At 36.1% G+C, this 21,065-nt stretch overlaps 2 protein-coding genes across 9 annotated transcripts in view; one reads left to right on the top strand and one right to left on the bottom strand.

Moving 5' to 3' along the window:
* Window positions 1–15,217, bottom strand: part of cpne5a (copine Va) — a 198,269-nt gene extending 183,052 nt beyond the window's left edge. Inside the window, exons 1-4 of one of the 7 annotated variants that reach the window (XM_073909733.1) lie at window positions 15,120–15,204; window positions 7,798–7,872; window positions 2,028–2,155; window positions 541–610 (exon numbers count right to left, since the gene is read on the bottom strand). Coding sequence is in view for 1 of the 7 variants with exons in the window: in XM_073909728.1 (XP_073765829.1) it covers window positions 541–578 (38 nt within the window). In the remaining 6 variants the exon portion in view is untranslated. Of the gene's footprint in view, window positions 1–540; window positions 611–1,992; window positions 2,156–7,797; window positions 7,873–10,193; window positions 10,503–15,119 lie in introns of those variants that run through there. The other 6 variants (XM_073909728.1, XM_073909732.1, XM_073909730.1 and 3 more) reach the window with 6 other exon arrangements.
* lhfpl5b (LHFPL tetraspan subfamily member 5b) lies at window positions 14,384–19,888 on the top strand. 2 transcript variants are annotated; one of them, XM_073909704.1, is made up of 5 exons: window positions 14,384–15,515; window positions 15,748–15,781; window positions 15,878–17,065; window positions 18,673–18,932; window positions 19,665–19,888. In XM_073909704.1, the coding sequence occupies exons 3-4, from the start codon at window positions 16,648–16,650 to the stop codon at window positions 18,918–18,920; spliced, it is 666 nt and encodes a 221-aa protein (XP_073765805.1). In that variant the 5' UTR covers window positions 14,384–15,515; window positions 15,748–15,781; window positions 15,878–16,647; the 3' UTR covers window positions 18,921–18,932; window positions 19,665–19,888.
* The last annotated feature ends 1,177 nt before the right edge of the window (window positions 19,889–21,065 follow it).

Here is a 21,065-nt window from a genome sequence, read left to right as displayed (position 1 = left end):
ACATGCTGTACACTCTTAAAAACAATAACAAAATAAAAGCACAATATTTACATCAATAGTTCCATAAAAAAACCTTTAAGGTCAACGGAAACTTTTAATTTCTAAAAAAAGTGAAGTTCTTTAGATGAATAAAATGTTCTTCACACTAATAAATGTTTTTTACACTGTGTTTATATATATATATATATATATATATATATATATATATATATATATATATATATATATATATATATATATATATATATATATATATATACACACACACACACACCCATAGAAACAGTGTAAAAAACATTAGTGTAAAGAACATTTTATTCATCTAAAGAACTTCACTTTTTTTAGAAATTAAAAGTTTCCGTTGACGTTAAAGGTTTTAGATTAATATTCATGATAATAATAATAAATAATAGCATAAATAATGTATGTGTGTGTGTGTGTGTGTGTGTGTGTGTGTGTGTGTGTGTGTGTATGTATGCATGTATATGTATATGTATAAATGAATATAAACTGTACCACAAATGCATCAAATCAACTTGCCATTTCTGACTAATGAGTTTTATTTCATCTTCATCCATGTCTGTCTTTATCACTGACTGCTGTTTATCTGCTGTAACACATGATAAGCAGACAAGCACTTAGGAACGGTGGGCGGGAAGAAGCGGCTTATTTGCATTTAAAGCCACAGGCAACAAAAACAGCTAAACTGTACTAAAACACATAAAATAGGCAGATTTTGGAGGCTATAATAAATAGTCTGATGGGTATTTTGAGCTGAAACTTTACAGACACATTCTGGAGACACCCAAAGCTTGTCTTACATCTTGTATAAAGGGTAAAATAGGTGTCCTTTAAAGGTTTAGTTTGGTGCTTTGACCAAAGTTCCTTTAGAAGATGATCTCTCAATAAATTACTAAAGAATACAGCAGCAAAAAAGGAAAAAATACACACATTCAGCTATAAGCCTTTGTCAGTGTCTAGGTTTAGCTTTTAAAGGGATCGTGTTTTTGGAACCTGAATTTAGAGCCAGGACCATTGCTGTCTATGGAGGATGAGTTCATTTGTGTTCTGGAGATGAATAAAGGTCACAGGAGAATCGACATGGTAAGTAATTAACAGAATTGAAATTTTTGGGTGAACTAATTCTTTAATTAAGGGGTGTCAAACTCAGTTCCTGGAGGGCTGCAGCCCTTCACAGTTTAGTTCAAACCCTGCTCCAACACACTTACCTGTAGGTTTCAAACAAGCCCGAAGGACTTAATTAGTTTGATCAGATGTGTTTAATTAAGGTTGGAACTAAACTATGCAGAATTGTGGCCCTCCAGGAACGGAGTTTGACACCAGTGCTTTAATGTTTACATATAGTTAAAAAATTATTAACCAAATATATTGGATTATATTAACAAAATGTGAAAAAAATGTGTGTATATATATATATATATATATATATATATATATATATATATATATATATATATATATATATATATATTTATATATATATATATATATATATATATATATATATATATATATATATATATATATATATATATATATAGACCAAATGTATTCTAAAAAAAAAACCTGAAAAAGTATTCATTTACACAAACATGCTCCAGTTTATATTTTCAAACACTGAGAATGAAAACATTAACTGTATCAATTGCTAAAACCGCAAGCAGCAGCACATATTGTTCCTTTTGAGGGATGAGTTACTCTGGGCTTATAATAGACTGAAAGGTCAGACACATATATATGCACAGACCGATCATTCAAGCCTCGATGACAGAGGACATGAGATTTGACACCAAGTGTGCACAATTTTATGAAAACCTCAGGCACACAGAGGAAGGGCCGGAATCCTGAGCCATATCAACATGTACTACTGTGATCCCCCATCACTGCATATGAGCAAAAAACACTGTACATTCACACACATGCGCCTGGGGACATCATTAGAGGAAACAATGTGTGTGTGCATTCATACACCTTGCAAAAGGTGTAAACTAAGGAGTTGACCTCACAAAGCTCTGCAGACTTCAGATCCGTTCCTATCCAATGGCATGATGAGTAGATATAACCTCCAGGAGTTTGAGCAGCTCCAAAAACTGCATCGGAGAAGACAAAAACAGGATTTTTTCCAGTTCGCCGACTGTAGAAAAAGAATTGAAATCGGTTAAACGGCATCAGTCAGTGCCAAATCCTTCTCTTTTAACCCCCCAAGGAAATTCAACAGTGATCAATAGTGAGTGAGTAGCGGGGTCAGGTCTCTAACAGGGATTAGCTGAACGTGAAAGATGAATCTGAAGACGAAAGGCTCTTATTGTGTATGATTCTTGCCCATTCTCCAACACGATCGATGCCATCAAAGACATTACTCATTTTTTTTGACCCGACCGCTGACGGGGCACAAATAATAAAAAGCCCTCAAGGGAAATTGACCACTAAATAACGACTCATCCTGACATCAATATCCGAAGCGAACACGTCTTTTAATCTGAGATCCTCACAATGGAAAACACATGGGTGTTTCAGCTGGGGTAATGACAGAGGTAAATAGGCGGCTGCAGGATGTTGTTTCTGAAAAATGTTTTTTTTCCGCTGTTGCTCTGCAGTCGATGATAACTCATGTCAGGCAAGCTCACATTTTATTCATAATGCAGACAGCGCAAAGATGCTTTTTGTTAGGGTAGAGATTTAACATCATGAGTCAATGTAAAAATATAGTTAAAAATATTTAATTTTGAAGTAAATTTGAAGTAAGTTTGTCAAAATACTAATCGAGTAAACTGTGAATTTTGTGACTTACATTTGTGACACTCTGAAATAATGTTACAAACCTGTCACTGGAGTGGTGCCTTTTCAAAAGGTACACTTTTGTACCTAACAGGTCATCATGTGTAATTTAAAAGGTACATATAATAATAACAACAACAATAATAATACTAATAAAAAAATAATAATTCATTATTCTTATATAGCGCTTTTCTGGACACTCAAAGCACTTTACACATTTGGGGGAATCCCCTTTGTCCACCACCAATGTGCAACATTCACCTGAATGATACAATGGCAGCCATAATGCGCCAGACTGCACACCAGCTGATTGGTGGAGAGGAGACAGAGTGTTGAAGCCAATTATGATATGAAGATGGTTGGGAGGCCACAATGGACAGAGGCCAGTGGGCAGATTTGGTCAGGATGACAGGGTTCAACCCCTACCCATGTTCGAAGGACGTCCTGGGATTTTTAACGACCACAGAGGCCTTAGTTTAACATCTTATCCGAAACACTGTGCTCACTGAGTAGTATAGAGTCCCCTTCACTATACTGGGGCGGTAAGACCCACACAGACTGCAGGTTGAGCACCACCTGCTGGCCTCACTAACACCACTTCTAGCAGCAATGTGGTCTCCCATCCAGGTACTGACCAGCCACAGCCCTGCTTAGCTTCAGTGGGCGGCCATGTGAGAGTTGCAGAGAGCTAGCTGCTGATATCATATCAATACAAAAAAAGTACAAATGTGCACCCTATAAATACAAAATTGTAACCCAAAGGTGCAAAACAGTACCAAAACCTTTAAGGTACCAATGTGCATCTGTAAGGTACAAACCTGCTTTTTGAAAAGATAGCACCTCAGTGACAGGTTTGTGCTTATATTTCTGAGAGTGTAGAACTGGCAATGCATATACTGCACAACTGTCTGCAATTGAAATTCATTCATTTATTCGTTTTCTTTTCAGCTTAGTCCCTTTATTAATTTGGGGTCGCCACAGCGGAATGAACCACCAACTTATCCAGCAGGTTTTGATGCAGCGGATCCCATTCCAGCCACAACCTATCTCATCCACACACACTCATACACTACGGACAATTTAGCCTACCCAATTTATCTGTACTGCATGTCTTTAGACTGTGAGGGAAACCAGAGCACCCGGAGGAAACCCACGCGAATGCAGGGAGAACATGCAAACTCCACACAGAAATGCCAACTGACCCAGTCAAGGCTCAAACCAGCGACCTTCTTGCTTTGAGGTGACAGCACTACCTACTGTGCCACTGTGTCGCCGCAACTGAAATTGTAATAAGATAAATAAATGAGAACTGTAATATGTTTTTAAGCCACAAATTGTCCCTTTTTTACATTGCAGATAAAATTGGCCAAAACATGTGTATCTAAAGATATATACTACAACTCAGGTTTTTTATGAATTAATTGTACACTACCTGACAAAAGTCTTGTCACCTATCCACGTTTTAGGAACAAAGAATAACTTGGCTTTCAGTTGATTTGGTATTAAAAGTGGCTTCTATGAAAGGCAGAGGCCTTTAGACTAAGCTTATTTTACCAAAATAAAATACGTTCATGTCTTGATTTTTAATAATTTAATAAGAACAGTAAGATTTGACTTTACTTAGACAAAAGACATGTCACTAAACAGAAATAATGTACAGCCTCCCTCCTCCATCTTACCCCAGACATGCTCAATAATGTTCATGTCTGACGACTGGGCTGGCCAATTCTAGAGCACCTTGACTTTCTATGCTTTCAGGAACTTGGATGTGGAGGCTGAAGTATGAGAAGGTGAGCTATTCTGCTGAAGAATCTGCCCATAATGTAATGGACAGAACAAATGTCTTCATACTTCAGGCTGCTGATGTTGCCATCCACTCTGCAGATCTCTCGCATGCCCCCATACTAAACGTAACCCTAAACCATGTTTTTTTTCACCAAACTTGACCGATTTCTGCAGGAATCCTGGGTTCATGCGGGTTCCAATAGGTCTTCTGCAGTATTTGTGATTTCAACAGATGATTCGTCTGAAAAATCTACCTTCTGACATATTTCCAAATGATCAACTAGAAATCTGGTTATTATTTTTTGCATTTTAAAAATGGGTTTGATGACAAGACTTTTGTCAGATACTGTATTATATTCAAACAATTCTGGAAAAAATGTGTCAGAATTCATAAAAAAATATATTGAAAACACTGATGGGAAATGTTTCTTTTAAGCACCAAATCAGAATTTTTCCTGAAAGTTTATAAGACACTGGAGAAGGAACGATGATGCTGCAAATCAGCTTTATATTTAAATAGACAAATGTTATTTTAACAACATTTATAGAACAATATTTCAACGTTCTGTTGTTTCTTATCAAATAAATGCAGCTTTGGTGCACATAAGAGACCTCTTTCCCCCAAAAAAAAATCCAACATATAAAGCACTGTCTTTCCTTCTGGCTAGAGATTAGACATGAATTATTCTCAAAGCATTTTTGCGTAAACGGTATGTGTGGTTTAAAGAGTGCCAGATACTTCAAGGTAAGTGGCTCAATTAGGGAGTCTGCATTCATATGCGGCAAATGTTAAATGTTATAAAACTGTGAAAATGTTTCACTACATTCAAATATTCTGAATATTGCATATTTCCAGACTGTTTTATAAAAATGTTAATTATCCTTCCTCAGGAAAGTAAGACTTAAGAAGTGAATATTAAATTAGCGTTCCTTCACATTTATATGCATTAAATATGCATTAAGAACAGACTTTTTTTCTGAAGCGGCTTTCAAACTAATTGATACCATGTCATACTTACAATTAATAAAATTGTTATTGTAAGTCAAATAGTTTACTTTAATATAATATATTCTGTTTTAAGTAAAAACATTTGATTTAACACTGATTTAGCATTCCACTTTCTAAAAGAACTGTAAAATGATCTACATGGTACATGGTTCATTTTCAAGTGCTGGGAATTCATGTACTGTCTAAAAAACTCAAACTGGCTATTCCATAAATAAGAGAAATATTACCAAAGACCACACATTTCAACGCCACATTATGAATGCTGCTTCTGCAACATTTGAACTCGTCTGACGTCAATAGCATTCAAGGCCTGATATGCTAATGACTGACATTCACCAGGGCAAGAACATACACATACAGTATGAACCTTGCTGGTCATTTTTACAGCAGCACTAGAAACAACATAATGACTAGTCCTTCATAACTTTTAACACACCAAATTACCTACCCAATGCGCTACTAATGAACTATGCAGGAAAAGTGTTTATTATTTATGTCAAAATTGAAAAATACTCTGATTGACAAATACAATCTCCAACATCTGGGCATCTACTCTTCACAGCAGGTTCATGCTGTCTGTTTTTCAGATTAATAGATGGCCGTAAGTGGTATGATCTGAGCAAAAAAATTGTGTTAGATTTAATGCACCAGGGGTTACAGTGCAGCAAAGGTCAGCAGTAAAGCAGGTGAAGAGCATACAGTTTATGATAATGACAGTTTACTTTAATGATATCACTGCCCTGCACTGCCAGGACAAAGCCGCCCACTTCATTCCCATCAGCAATTATGCTAATTTCCTGTATTTGCCACAACAGCAGCAGCTGTCCATAAACAACATGAGCTGCTGTTTTTCAAGGACCTTCTGCGGGGTAGGTGAGGGACATCTGGGCAACAAGCCCAAACTTAAACTCAAATATTAGCAGCTATTAGAGGTAAAAGAGTGCTTGAATTTGCCACAGAAGAATCAAACACTAATAGACAGACAAACTGACTATCCAGTCAACTAACTTTGACTTCAATTAACTTCAATATCTCTGTCAGAAAATGATAGACAGGCTAATGAATGATGTGTAATTAATTATATTCTCATTTCTTATTAATTACTTTTACTTTTTAATTACTACTTTAGATGAAATGTCAACCTCTTCACCAAAAAAAATACACACATCTCTCTCTCTCTCTCTCACTCACTCACACACACACACACACACACACACACACACACACACACACACACACACACACACACACACACACACACACACACACACACACACACACACACACACACACACACACACACACACACACACTTTGGTGCAAAAACATCAACATAATTCCTACATTTTAGCCTCTATACACCAACACAATAGATTTTAAATAAATCTAACAAGATGTGCTTTAACTGCAGACAGTCAGCCTTAATTTGTAAATGAACTCTGGACCTTTTATCTGCTCACTGTATTTGGTATAATGAGGGAATAACACACGCCTGGAAATGGAACAGCTTAGAAGCCAATTGTCCAATTACTTTTGGACCCTTAACAAGTGGGAGGCACATATGCAAACTGTTGTAGTTCATACAGTGCGGATCTGATTTAGATGTAAATACCCTCAATTTAAAGCTGGAAATCTGTTTCTTTTAATGTTTCGTTTTTAATTTTTTCATTTCGTGATTTCTAACTACAGCTTATCAAATCATTATTAAACTGGTAAGTGATATTCTAAGTCGATTTCTCTCTTTTGTATAGATTGCAACTATGCAGTTTATTTATAAAGACATACTTTCCTTTATCGGTTCTCAACAGTGTTATTCAGAGACCTCACTGTTGTCTCTCTGTTTTTTCATCAATTTACAGTGTTTCTCTTTTTGTCAAATCAAAGTTTGCGATTTTGTGATTCACCTTATGAGTGGCTGGTTTGATTCATCTCTTGTTATGCTTTATCATAACATTGACATTTTTTTTATATTAAAATGTAATGAAAAGGAAAAAAATACATTTGTAATCAACATGTGGAAAAATTGTGTGGCTCTAATACACTGTGGACATTGGCAAGCAGAAGTGAACAAAGTCTTCCTAACTACCCAAACCTTGACCCCGTGTTCCCTCCAAAGCCATTATCATCTTCAAAACCTACAGGGCGAAAGATCTCTGAATTTCCTGGTGGGGGTTTAATGAAGAGAGGCATGAACGTCAACTCACCACCAAGGTGAGAGAAAATCATCCAGAGCTGGTCACGGCTTTGAGGATACAATACTGCAATCACACCACCGAGAGCTGCAACAGAGGTCAGATAACAGCAGACCACTGATCTGAATGCCTTTGAAAAAAGCACAGCTGAAGCATCTGGTTGATAAAATAGCCCAAAATATGTATACATTGGTGCTGTCTTACTTTTTGGCAACTTTCAAGAAAGCTATATAAATACAACAGCCTCTAAAAAGGATTTGGACATGTCACAGCACTAACGACTTCATGAATGTTACTGTATTATATAACAATATTAAAAGCAAGATACTAAGCACTGTACATTTCCAAAGAAAAATGTGCACAAAAAAAAGTTCACTTTTTTTAATAGACATTTTTCAAAAAGTATTTGAACACTCGTTATCCTAAAATAACTAAAACAAAAAGAAATGTGAGGTTTCGTCTCGAGAAAAGGTCAATCATTATTTGTTAGCAGATGCCCTTTGATTTGATATTTCTCGTCTAGTGGGGTGACATTCAAGTGACTTACGTGTCCAAATGCCTTTTGCAGGGTCAGTGTACATCCTATGGGAAAACCTTCAAACACCACTGCTAACAGACAGCCTGGAAGAGCTCTAACTGATTCCATATGATAGAAAGGGGCTTTGCATTACATTTGCATTACCTTAGGAAAATCCATGAATCTGACATTGTATGAAATACACACCATGATTCCCATATGTGTCATATATGATTCATGGCATTATTAGTCCAAATCAAAACATAAGATCGTTACTTTAAAAAAGAAAATGCTGTTAGAAAATGAAATAATGATACAAATCAAAATCCAATTCACTTCAATAAGAGTCATTGATTTGAGTTTTCCCCCACTGTGATGACTTCAAATGCCAATAACAGCCCAACAAGCATTTTTGTTTTTGAAAGATGTCTAATAGATGTCTAAACATAGCCATCTTGGCTAAAACAAGGCAAAATTTGGGCTGTTACTGAAAATCTAATCTAGGCCAAAAGTCATCAAATAAACAGAAATGAATGACTACACATATAAAGTCTGTCTAATCTATTTGACAGATTTATAGTCTATTTGACGACTAGTCTAGTGTGGGCTATTCTTAGATGTCTATTAGATTTTCACTGACATCCCAAAAGTAACCTTTTTTTCTTATCTTATCTACGTTTAGATGTCTATTAGACGTCTATTAAACACAAAATTGTTTGCTGGGAGCCAGTAACACTCTTAAAAAATGTTTTTGAAAAGTTTGGAAAATAAAATAATATTTTACTCATATATTCACCCTCTGTGGTTCTAAACCTTTGTTAGTTTCTTTATTATATTTTGAAAAAAAGCTGAAAGCCAGTAGTTAGGCTAACCATTGACATGCATGGTAGAAAAAAATGAATAGCTATTATAGTCAGTAGTTATAGCCTATGTTCCCTGCTTTCTTTGAAATATCTATGTGTTCAACAAAATAAAGAATGTCAAATATGTTTAAAACAAGTAAAGGGTGAATAAATTACAGAATTTTCAGTTTTGGTGAAATAACGTCTTTAACATGTCCCTCCATAGCCTACCCATTATGATCCGACATTTTACACAAAACTGGACCAAGCAGTTTCTGAAATGACTGCGTATGCTGGTAAGGTATGTTTTGATGCTGGTATGCTGGTCTTGCTGATTTCAATCCTGGTCTCGATGATAGTCTTGCTGGTTTCAAAGCTGGTCTTGCTGCTCAGGACCAGCAAAGAGACTAGCAAGACCAGCATTCAGACAAGCACCGAGACCAGCAAAACAAGCTTTGAAACCAGCAAGACCAGCATTCCAACATCAAAACATACCTTACCAGCATATTTTTTAGCAGTTAACTGAACAACTAGTTGAATTTCGCAAGAAGCATGCAATTTAATATCACAAATGTAGCTTACATTTAATTTAGATTCATTAGCTGCATTGAAAAGACATCATTAACTGTTTTATATGTTTGTTTGACAAAGTCCATCCAAATGCATGTTTTTGTGACGCATTATGGGAAACGTGACTTTGAAAACACTATCAAAGATGGCAGATATAATTGGAAGTTACCTCATTCATTATCCAGCATTCACAAACGCTAATTAGATATTGCTAGAATGTGTGTGTTTGTGCGCGCGCGTGTGTGTGTGGTTTTAAAACAAAGGAAAACTGAGGAGCGCAGAGGAGCGACAGCCAAGTAAACAAGATCAATCATATTGTATATATGCAAAACGACAAAGCCCATGGATCATATTCACCAAATGCCTTTACACTGCTGTGTATGAATAATACATTCCATCCATTAGCTCTCATGTCAGAGTTGGCCAATAAATTACATACGTTATGTCAATGGACTTAACTGATAAAAATGCAAATGTACCTGCAGCACATAACTTGCGTCAGAACGCGTTATAATTGAGCAGCCGTCATATCGCGAGACTCAGAAGTTCCATACACATCTCTTCAGCAAGAGACTGTTAGGTTGATTTTAGTTTTAGTTCAGGCCTGTGAAGCACATAATCGCATGCAGGAAAACATCATTACACTCCAGAATAATGGAAGTGTACAGGAAGTTGACTTCTCCCACGCCTGCTGTGAACACGCGTCCTCAATGAATTCTCTGCTGGCGTGTTTTTGATGATGCTGTGCGCGTGAGGGAAAACTCATCTGGCAGATTTACTGCTGCTGTGTAATTTTATTATGCCATCGCCTATACCGTCTGTGTCGTGATGGGAGGCAGCCATCTGGTGGTGAAGCTCCTCACTGCATACTAAATAAGAGCATATGACACATTAAATAAACAAAACCTACATGAAGACCGTATAAATTTATGTTTAGCGTTGTAAATCTCTGCTTTAAAGGGATATATCACCTAAAAAATATATTTACTAACTGTTTACACACCCTCAAGTGGCTCCATACCAGAGTCTCCTTTGAACACAGAATATATTTTGACATCAGTAGCCATTGACATCCAAAATAAGCAAAACAAAATTAGTAACTAGACAGCACGGTGGCTCATTGGTTAGCACTGTAATTTCACAATAAGAAGGCCGCTGGTTCGAGTCCCAACTGGGCCAGTTGGCATGGCTTGAGTTTCCTCCAAGCGCTCTTGTTTCCCCCACAGTCCAAAGACATGCAGTAAAGGTAAACTGGGTAAGCAAAATTGGCAGTAGGGTTTGAGTGTGAATGCAATAGTATGTATGGGTGTTTCCCAGTACTGGCTTGTGGCTGGAAATGTATCTGCTGTAAAACATGGCAAAATAGTTGGCGTTTCATTCTACCTGTGGCGACCCCTGATGAATAAGAGACTAAGCTGAAGGAAAATGAATGAGTGAATGAAAACCACTAACTAGAAGTCAAGTTTCTAACATTTTTCCAACATCTTCTTTTGTGTTCAATGTAAGAAAGCAAGTTACCCAGGTTTGGAGCAAGTGGTTGGATGAGGAATGATGAGATGATGCTAGATTTTTCATTTTATAGGTGAACTATCCCTTTTAAGCGCCCGTATCAATGTAGTTTTCTTACCTTTGTTGGTGTATTACGACTATAGGCTATGGTAAAACCAAGGACAATTCTGCTTTTTGGAGTGGTTCAGTTTATATTATGGAAGACAAACTTTTACCAATAATTTTGATTGATATTGGATTTGAGTAAGGTTTGCTCTGTTTTTTTCTTCCATTTTTAAATGACACGAATTCAGTCAGATTTTTAAGAAGATCTGGTAATAATACCTCAAGACTACAACTGCAACAGTGAAGACTATGAGTTTTTGTGCTCGACAAACCAAAGCTTCCACTGTAGCCTTATATAGCAAGTTACATTTTGCCTCCAGTTATTTTTAGTTGTTCAAAAGAACCTCTTATGTTTTATTTCATAAAGCCACTGCTTTTAGCACAAACATTTTTGTTTACTTTGAAATATAGCTAAAATTAAGCTAGCTGGAGGAAATCGCCTAATATTTACCTGAACTCTTTTTAGAAATTTGGCCTAGGCCATGTTATGGTGCATAGTTCAACTCACGGGTGTCAATTCCAGTTCCTGGAGGGCCGCAGCTCTGCATAGTTTAGTTTCAACCCTAATTAAACACACCTGATGAAACTAATTGGGTCCTTCAGACTTGTTTGAAACCTAAAGGTAGGTTTGTTAATCAGGTTTGGAACTAAACTGTGCAGAGTTGCAGCCGTCCAGGAACTGGAATTGACAATGACAACTGTGGTTTAACTAATAATGTGTGTGTGAGAGAGAGAGAGTTACAATGAGAGTTACTAAAACATACTCAAATAATCTTCTACTTCGAACACTAACAGTGTAAAAAATAATTTAAAGGATACTGTGTTAACGTACATCTCCAATGAGCATGAAAAGCCGTGCGTGAGACAATGATTTGTTTTATACAGTATACCATCTTTAACCATCCATGTGGTCAACTGTGAAAATTGTGTTTCAAGTCACATTATAGCTGTTAGAAATGCATCGATAAAACATGCTACAAATGCTGTGAACTATGAACTGAATTGGTGAAGTTAAATAACTTAGGCTTATTTTTCGGGTGAGGCTAAATCATAACCTAATGATGCATTGAAGCCACCAAGCATGTACATTAGGAAGGCTCTATAGCATTTTAATCACATAATTTCCATGTTAAATATGCAGCGTAACCAAAACCACAGTGGCTGCTATTTTAATAACTACATTTGTTACTAAACAGACTATAAAGATGATGATTAAGCAACATTGAAACCATATTAAAGAACCTGTTCCCATGTAAGCTGTAAATATGACTAGTAAAACTTTGTTTGGCACATTCAATCAGTCTATACACTTCTGTTTCTGTATGTCTTTGCGTCTCCTTCTCTTCACGTCTAGTCTGATGTTTCACAGCAGAGCAGTACGTCTGTCACTAAACAAAGATTTGACAGTCCAAGGCAGAATGTGATACAAAAATAAAATGCAGAAACTACAAATGTGGTTTTAGAAATTACCCCGTTACTGAGCAAAAAAAAAAACAAAAAAAAAACAGAAATGATAAATTCTTCACATTTTGTCATGGAGTGATTCTTTTATAAGATATTACAAAGGGCTTTGTTGCATAATTCAGGCAACATCTTATTAGTAACAAGGTCTTCAGAGTTTTTAAAACTATAAAGGAATCTTCAGATCTATTTGAGCACATTAAACATGTTGCAGTTGAGCAGATGTTGCATTGTGATTGCAGCATTGTGCAGTGCTCACGGCTTCAGTTTACATATCAGGCTCGCAGCGTCTTTGATGTTTTTGTAATTGTTGACCTACAAAAAAGCAAAGGCTTCATGGTAAGCCTGAAAGGAAGGCAAATATCAGTGCAGTCTTTGTTGTTGATGCTCTTGTCTTAAGAAATTCCATTCTGAGCAACAAATTCCTGCTCGAGACTCATGTATTGTTTATTTGTATCATTAATAAGACCTCATTATAAGGATTTCTCTCTAATTCTTTCCTTTTTTCCTGGTGGTCATACAGTTGAAGTTTTTTTTAGAACTTGAACTTTTAGTTTCTGAAGAGTTAAAAAGAGGCAACAACGAAGAAATAAAGGAAGCGTTTTCCCCCTTTTAAAAGTTGATCAATTGTTTTTTTAACTTTCTGTTCATTAAAGAATTCTGAAAATGTGTCCTTTTTGTGTGGAAAATATGCCTTGTTCTTTTCTTGAGCACCAAATCAATGTTCATTTCTGAAGGATTATATAAGGGCTGAAATACTATTCATTCATATATTATATTATTATTTTATATACTCTAATATTTTGCAGTATTAAAGTCAAATATATGTAGGTTATATATATATATATATATATATATATATATATATATATATATATATATATATATAGCTATTATATATATTATATAAGCTTTATATAAAACCATATTAAACAAGCGATTTTGAATGTTTCAAATATTACTCACAAAAATCCTTTAAAATATCTGTAAATAATTTATGTCCCACTATCATTTAATGTAACATATTTGTTTTACTCATTGTATTTATTCTGATTTTACTTACTTTTTAAAAAAATGAATCAAATAATAATCATAATGTATTTTATTAACACTTTAACTGCCACACCAAGAAAAGAGCAATACAAAAAAATGTTTAGATTGCATTTCTTAACTCCTAAAATCACTAGTTAACACAATCAATCCATTTTTATTCAACACATCCCTTAAAAATCAACCTCTACCAATTGGTTGATTTGTCAATTTAAGGTAAAAGTACCGAAATGAATATATATGCTATGAAAATTAGAAAATATGAAGTGTAAGACCAATTTACTTAAAAACATAATTAAAATAAAACATTTTTAAACACTAAATCAGCTTTATTTATTAGGGTATATCATAAAATATTTTAAATTCTTATTTAACAGCTATTTAAAAGTTTTCTTGTTTTGTTTTTTACAATAAAGCCAAAATTAAGTGAATAGGTGCAACAGGATTTTGTTTGCTTGATTATTTTACAAAACCAACAATGGTGTGCAGTGTGAGTCATTAATAAAAACAGTCATTTAAACAAATTAAAACATTGAAACACATTTCAGTATTATCTTTTAGTGCAAAAGCACGATTGCTTTCTGAAGATGAAACTCCTGTTTATTGTGTTGTATCAACCAATCAATCAAACTTCAAAAACACCCAAAGTGGGGGTGTGAGTGTGCGTGAGAGAGAGAGAGAGAGAGAGAGAGAATGTATGTATGTATGTATGTGAGTGAACTTGCAAATTTATCTCATCAGTGAAGATATTTTCTTGTAAAAGGGCCTGACTAATGTGTGTTCTTCTACAATAGAAACTATTGACATCCATCAAATAACTGCAAACAACAAACAAACAAAAAACAAATATCAATCTCTTACAATTGTACTAATGCTAGTAGACCAGCATTTGCCATTTAAGAGATAATCATGTTCAAATTATGATTTTCACACATTAGTTTTAATAAAACATTATATTTATATATATATATATATATAATCAAGAAATGATCTCAGTATATTCATGAATAAATAACAAGCTGTGTCATATTTATTCTGTGAATGATCAAAAGTGAATATTTCTCAGCAAACAGTCCACTCTGACTGCAGAAATGCAGGAGATGAAATCATTAGTTTTTCTTTTCTAAGTTTAACATAAAGTGATAAATCAACCATTTGGTCGAGAAAGTTTTTTGAAAATTTTATACAAACTTACTAAATATTTCTCATGGCACCGAGTAACATAACTTTGTAAAGTTAGGGCTCTTAGAGGGTAAAATGTCAAAAAAATAAATGCATACCTTGCAAATTTTCACCAAAATCAGTTCACACGTCAGGAGCAATGGGTCAGGAGTGATTTCCCTGTTTTTGACTTCAATGGTAGAAGCAACGTTTTGACGAGTGCTGTTCATTGAGTTACTGACAACTAGTGGATTTTTTTGGTATAACATACTTTAACCAGATGGTAGAGATGGCTCAATCAGGTTTAGTTGAGTTAGGTACTCCTCCCAAAGAGATATAGTCAGTCAAAATATTTTCAACCGTTTGGTCAAGCAGGCAGTTAAAGAGTTGAGTACATGATCATAAAAATAGATCATTTTTTTATTTTATTGTAATTATAAATATGCCTGACAAGATTTTTAAGGTATATAGTGTTACACTGGGGCAGCGCAACACAATCGCCTCACAGCAAGAAGGTTGCTGGTTCGAGCCCTGGCTGGGTCAGTTGGCATTTCTGTGTGAAGCTTTCATGTTCTCCCCATGTTGCCATGATGCAGTGATGGGAAACATCCATACATTCGCTATGTAAAACATATGCTGGATAAGTTGGTGGTTCATTCTGGTGGATCTAAGCCAAAAAGAAATTAATGAATAAATGAATGGTGTTACACTGAATAGTATAGTATAGTATAGTATAGTATCGTATAGTATAGTATAGTATAGTATAGTATAGTATAGTATAGTATAGTTTAGTATAGTGTGCTCAGAAAAAAGGGAACTAATTTATCGATAGAAAAAAGGTTAGTTTAGCACCTTAACTGCTGTTACTGCAAATCAGACTTCTTTCAAAAATAATAATATAAATAATATTTGTGTAATCTAGCAGGTTGACATTATGGTCTTTGAGATTTAAACGGAAACACAGAAACTTCATTAAGATTTAGCTTGTTAACAAAGGTTCGGTAGAGGGACTACGCCTCACTTTGCCTCCTTAACCAATCACCAACTCCCTAAACCTTATTTAAGGCAGACCAGTCACCAGCCTCTAGCACTGTTCTTGTTGTCTCTAACCCACCCTTCCTCCCTCTATTTCCTTGTGGCGTGGTCCATGTTGGTGAAAAAAGACTTTAACATGATGTGAATTCTCCACTCACAGCAATACCACACAAACAAAAATCATTTCTGCATAAAAAGACTATTAGTAAAACTATTTGGTTTAGAGAAATACTGTTAGTGGTTTTAACCTGGCAGACATAAGCTGTATTAGGCGAGTGTGTTCAGATTTTTAGAAAAGATAGAGCTCATGATGAGTCTAGACGTCAGCTATTTCATGACTAACGCAAACACAATAGCTTTGTGAAGTAACAAATGTATCCAATAACAGCACCTACGAGAACAGGTTATTGTCGTCACCTTATTCTTCAGCTTCATTTACCATCAATAATTCAAAAACTGACACCTTTGTTGGCAGCAGCCCTGTTTCTGACACTATTTGACTGGCTTCACCTGCCTTTGAAGATCAGCTACGATATAACCGGAGGTGTAAGAGTACTCGGTATTCAGCTTCTTCTTTTTGACAAATATTGATTTCTCTCTGGATATCTAACAATGGCAAAAGAAAAGATGCTTCCAGCCCAAGAGGCTGCCAAAATCTACCACACCAATTATGTGCGAAACTCCAGAGCCATCGGCGTCATGTGGGCAGTTTTCACCTTATTCTTCGCCATCATTACCGTGGTGGTCTTTATTCAGCCGTATTGGATTGGTGACAGTGTTAACACCCCACAGGCTGGATACTTTGGGCTTTTTCGCTACTGTATTGGCAACCCAATCACCTCGGAATTGGTCTGCAAAGGAAGTGTGTTCGATTTTGGCTCAATCCCCTCTGGGGCTTTCAGGACCGCTTTGTTTTTTGTGGGAACTTCAATGCTGCTGATTGTGGGCACCATTGTGTGCTTGGGTCTTTTCTTCTTCTGCAACGCCGCTAGTGTCTACAAGATCTGCGCTTGGATGCAAACATCTTCAGGTAGGCCGCTTTTCAGTGAGCCCTGCAAATAAGTATACATGCTGCTTAAAAGCAGTTAAATTAAAAGGAAGACCAATTGAAATAGTTTTGAAATATTGTTTATTAATATGGCTAGACATCTTTTTTTTGCTTTCCCGCCAAGCCACATGGCATGTCTAAAATGTATTATTGTTTTTTTTTTTATTGAATAAGATATTCACTGAAATATCACAATAACAGAGTTGACGTTTAATTAATATTCTATTGTGCATTCAATTTAATGAGAGAAAAATAATGACGTTCAGAGGCGCATTTAATAATTTGTGGGCCCTAAATAATTCTAGCCTCTGCGCCCAACAGTCCTAAAATCTTAATGTCTACGTTTTATCTAAATGCAATCTCTACATTTTAAAATGATTTGTTTTCTTGAAATTAATTTACAACTAAAAATAATAAATAAATTATTTAGTTTTTTTTTTCTTTACCTCATTTGACTGTTGGGTTGCTCAATGATAGGGAGTCAGGGACAAATTTGTGCAAATGTAAAAATGATGTAGAAATTGTAGCTGTTACACCCTAATCATACAAAATATGATAGAAACTGTGTTAAATAAAATGTATAGGTATATAATACTTCAGGGCATTTACTGAGATTTCCTGGGGCCCTAAGTGTCCCGATGACATCCTTAAGTGGCTCCCAGAGTTTTCCCACCCGAGGAAGTGACATCACTTGTAGAAAATTATTATTTTTTAATATCAGTGACTTGACCGGGTGTTACACCTTTTTTAGAACTGAACGTAGGGACAGATACTATATGTATGAACTGAAATTACAAAGGGCAGCACAGTAGCACAATCGCATCACAGCAAGAAGGTCGCTAGTTTAAGCCCCAGCTGGGTCAGTTGGTGTTTCTGTGTGGAGTTGGTGTGTTCTCCCCATGTTTGCGTGGGTTTCCTCCGGTTTCCCCCACAGTCCAAAGACATGCGCTATAGGTGAATTGGGTAAGCTAAATTGTCTGTGGTGTATGTGTGTGAATAAGTGTGTATGGATGTTTCCCAGTGATGGGTTGCAACTGGAAGGGCATCATCCGCTGTGTTAAACATGTGCTGGATAAGTTGGCAGTTCATTCCGCTGTGGCGACCCAGATTAATAAAGGAAATAATCCGAAAAGAAAATGAATGAATGAAATTACAAGTAATGCAGATAAAATAGATGTTTCATGCAAAAGTTTATTTAACTCATTAGAGTAATAAGGATGAAAATGATTTGATAATTCAAGCTATGATTTAGGAGGCAGTCGAAAATAGATAGCCTATAGTGGGAGTCTTAAAGTTAATGTTTTCAAGAAAAAATGACCCTAAACACACATACTAACATATATTTTAGAGATTACTTGATATAATTTGGGGTGTAAAAATAAAAAAAAAAGTTGAATTCTTTCAATCATTTTCTTTTCGGCTTAGTCCCCTTATTTATCTGGGCGTGCCACAGCGGAATGAACCGCCAACTTATCCAGCAAATATAACGCTGCGAATGCCCTTCTAGCTGCAACCCATCTCAGGGGAAAAAAAAAGTTTATCTAAAAAAAAAAGTTCCATACCTTTTATCTCTGCACTTGATGTTGTAGCTGTGTTGATGGTGATGGGGTGTATGATTTATCCGGACGGATGGGACTCTGCGGAGGTAAAACGGATGTGCGGCGAGCGGACGACCAAGTACAACTTGGGCAACTGCACCATTCGCTGGGCTTACATCCTGGGCATCATCAGCATCCTGGATGCAGGTTTACTAGCGCTGCTGGCCTTCACTCTGGGCAACCGGCAGGACAAACTACTGCCAGATGACTTTGAGGTGGAGGGAGAAAACAACGCATGAGGGAATAAATAGGTACTGATTAGAATTAGCTTATTATAACATTCATAATTTAGAGCAATATGTAACTTGAGATGAGGCCTCACACAGGTGAGTAGGCCTGACAACAGCCTGTAGAAACCGCTCTTTCATCTCTCTGACATTTTAATGAACACTTGCACATGTTTTTGCAGATTTGCACCAGACACATTCTTACAAAAAACATTGTGTATTTATGAAGTGTGCTTCACAATGGTGAGTGGGCTTGACAAACCACTCTTCTTCTTTTTTCTCTCTTTCAAAGAAACACTCCCCCTTTTTACTCTAGCATTTAATTCTTTACTCTAGCATTTAGTTCTTTACTCTAGCATTTAATTAACACTTTGCATGTGTACTGCTCTTCTTTTTTAGTTGAATGCCTCAATTGTAAGTTGCTTTGGACAAAAGCATCTGTTAAATGACTAAATGTAAATGATCCACACAATCCCAAATCTGGCTGTTGTTTTTTATGTAGTTTGTTTGTTTTTTTGAAGCATTTATTTGAAGCATTCTGTGCTACTTTACTAGACTCTATTAAATATGTAATTTGAAACCAGTAACATATCACAATTTTGAAATAATCTACCCCACACTGTATTATTACAATATAATATAAGACATTGTCTATTCTATTAAATAATTAAGCATGACTGCATAAGGATGAGATGCAATTGAAAATCCAGTTACAGTTAACAGTGATGCTGTTTCCGTTTGCTTCTAATCCAACAGGAGATCTGAACTGCAGTGGACACTGAACTGGACATTCACACAAAAGAAAAAAGAAAGGATAAAAATGATAAGCCTGAAGATAAACAGCAAAGATATTTGCGTTGACATGCGTACATTTTTTTGTACAATTAAACATGCTTGGCTATAGCTGGAAATACACCAATCACAGTAAATAAAACGTTTTTCATTTGTTAAAAACAAGAGCAAAGAAAACATACATCAAACTACACTTCTGTTGTTGTTTTTTGCTTAAACTTTAACTGAGATAAGCCAATTTAAATGAACTTAAGTTTGATCAAAGTTCAAAAGATCAAAGTTTTCCAGCACTCAATTCATTTTCATATCGCACAAATACACTCACTGGCCAGCAGTACACCTATCCAACTGCTTGTTAATGCAAATTTCTAATCAGCCAATCACAGGGCAGCAACTCAATGCATTCAGGCATGCAGACATGTTCAAGACGATTTGCTGCAGTTCAAACTGAGCATCAGAATGGGGAAGAAAGAAGATTTAAGGGACTTTGAACGTGGCATGATTGCTGGTTCCAGACTGGCTGATCTGAGTAGTTCATTAACTGCTGATCTACTGGGATTTTCACACACAAACATCTCTAGGGTTTACAGAGAATGGTCAGAAAAAGAGAAAATATCCAGTGAGCGGCAGTAATCTGGGTGCAAATGCCTTGTTGATGCCAGAGGTCAAAGGAGAATGGAACAGTAATTAAACAACTATCGAAATTAGCAGAAGAGCATCTCTGAACACACAATATGTTGAACCTTGAGGCAGATGGGCAGCAGCAGAAGACCGAACTGGGTGCCACTAATGTCAGCTAAGAACAGGAAACTGAAGCTACAGGCACAACAAAATTGGACAAAAGAAGATTGGAAAAACGTTTCCTGGTCTGATGATTGTCAATTTCTGCTTCAACATTTTGATGGTAGAGTGTGAATTTGGGGTCAACAACATGAAAGCATGGATCCATCCTGCCTTGCATCAACGATTCAGGCTGGTGGTGGTGGTGTAATGGTGTGGGGAACATTTTCCTGGTACACTTTGTGTCCATTAGTAAGTATTGAGCTTTCTGTCAACAGCACAGCCTACCTGAGTATTGTTGCTGACCATGTCCATCCCTTTATGACCAGTGAACTCATCTTCTGATGGCTACTTTCAGTAGGTTAATGCACCATGTCAAAGTGTGAATCATCTCAGACTGGTTTCTTGAACATGAAAATGAGTTCACTGTACTCAAATGGCCTCCACAGTCACCAGATCTCAATCCAATAGAGCACCATGGGATGTGGTGGAACGGGAGATTTGCATCATGGATGTGCAGCCAACAAATCTGCAGCAACTGCGTAAAGCTATCATGTCAACATGGACCAAAATCTAAGAGGAATA

This window comes from Danio rerio, chromosome 8, assembly GCF_049306965.1.
Source record: "Danio rerio strain Tuebingen ecotype United States chromosome 8, GRCz12tu, whole genome shotgun sequence".
Taxonomy (NCBI): Eukaryota; Metazoa; Chordata; class Actinopteri; order Cypriniformes; family Danionidae; genus Danio; species Danio rerio.
This window is presented reverse-complemented; position numbering and strand designations above follow the sequence as displayed.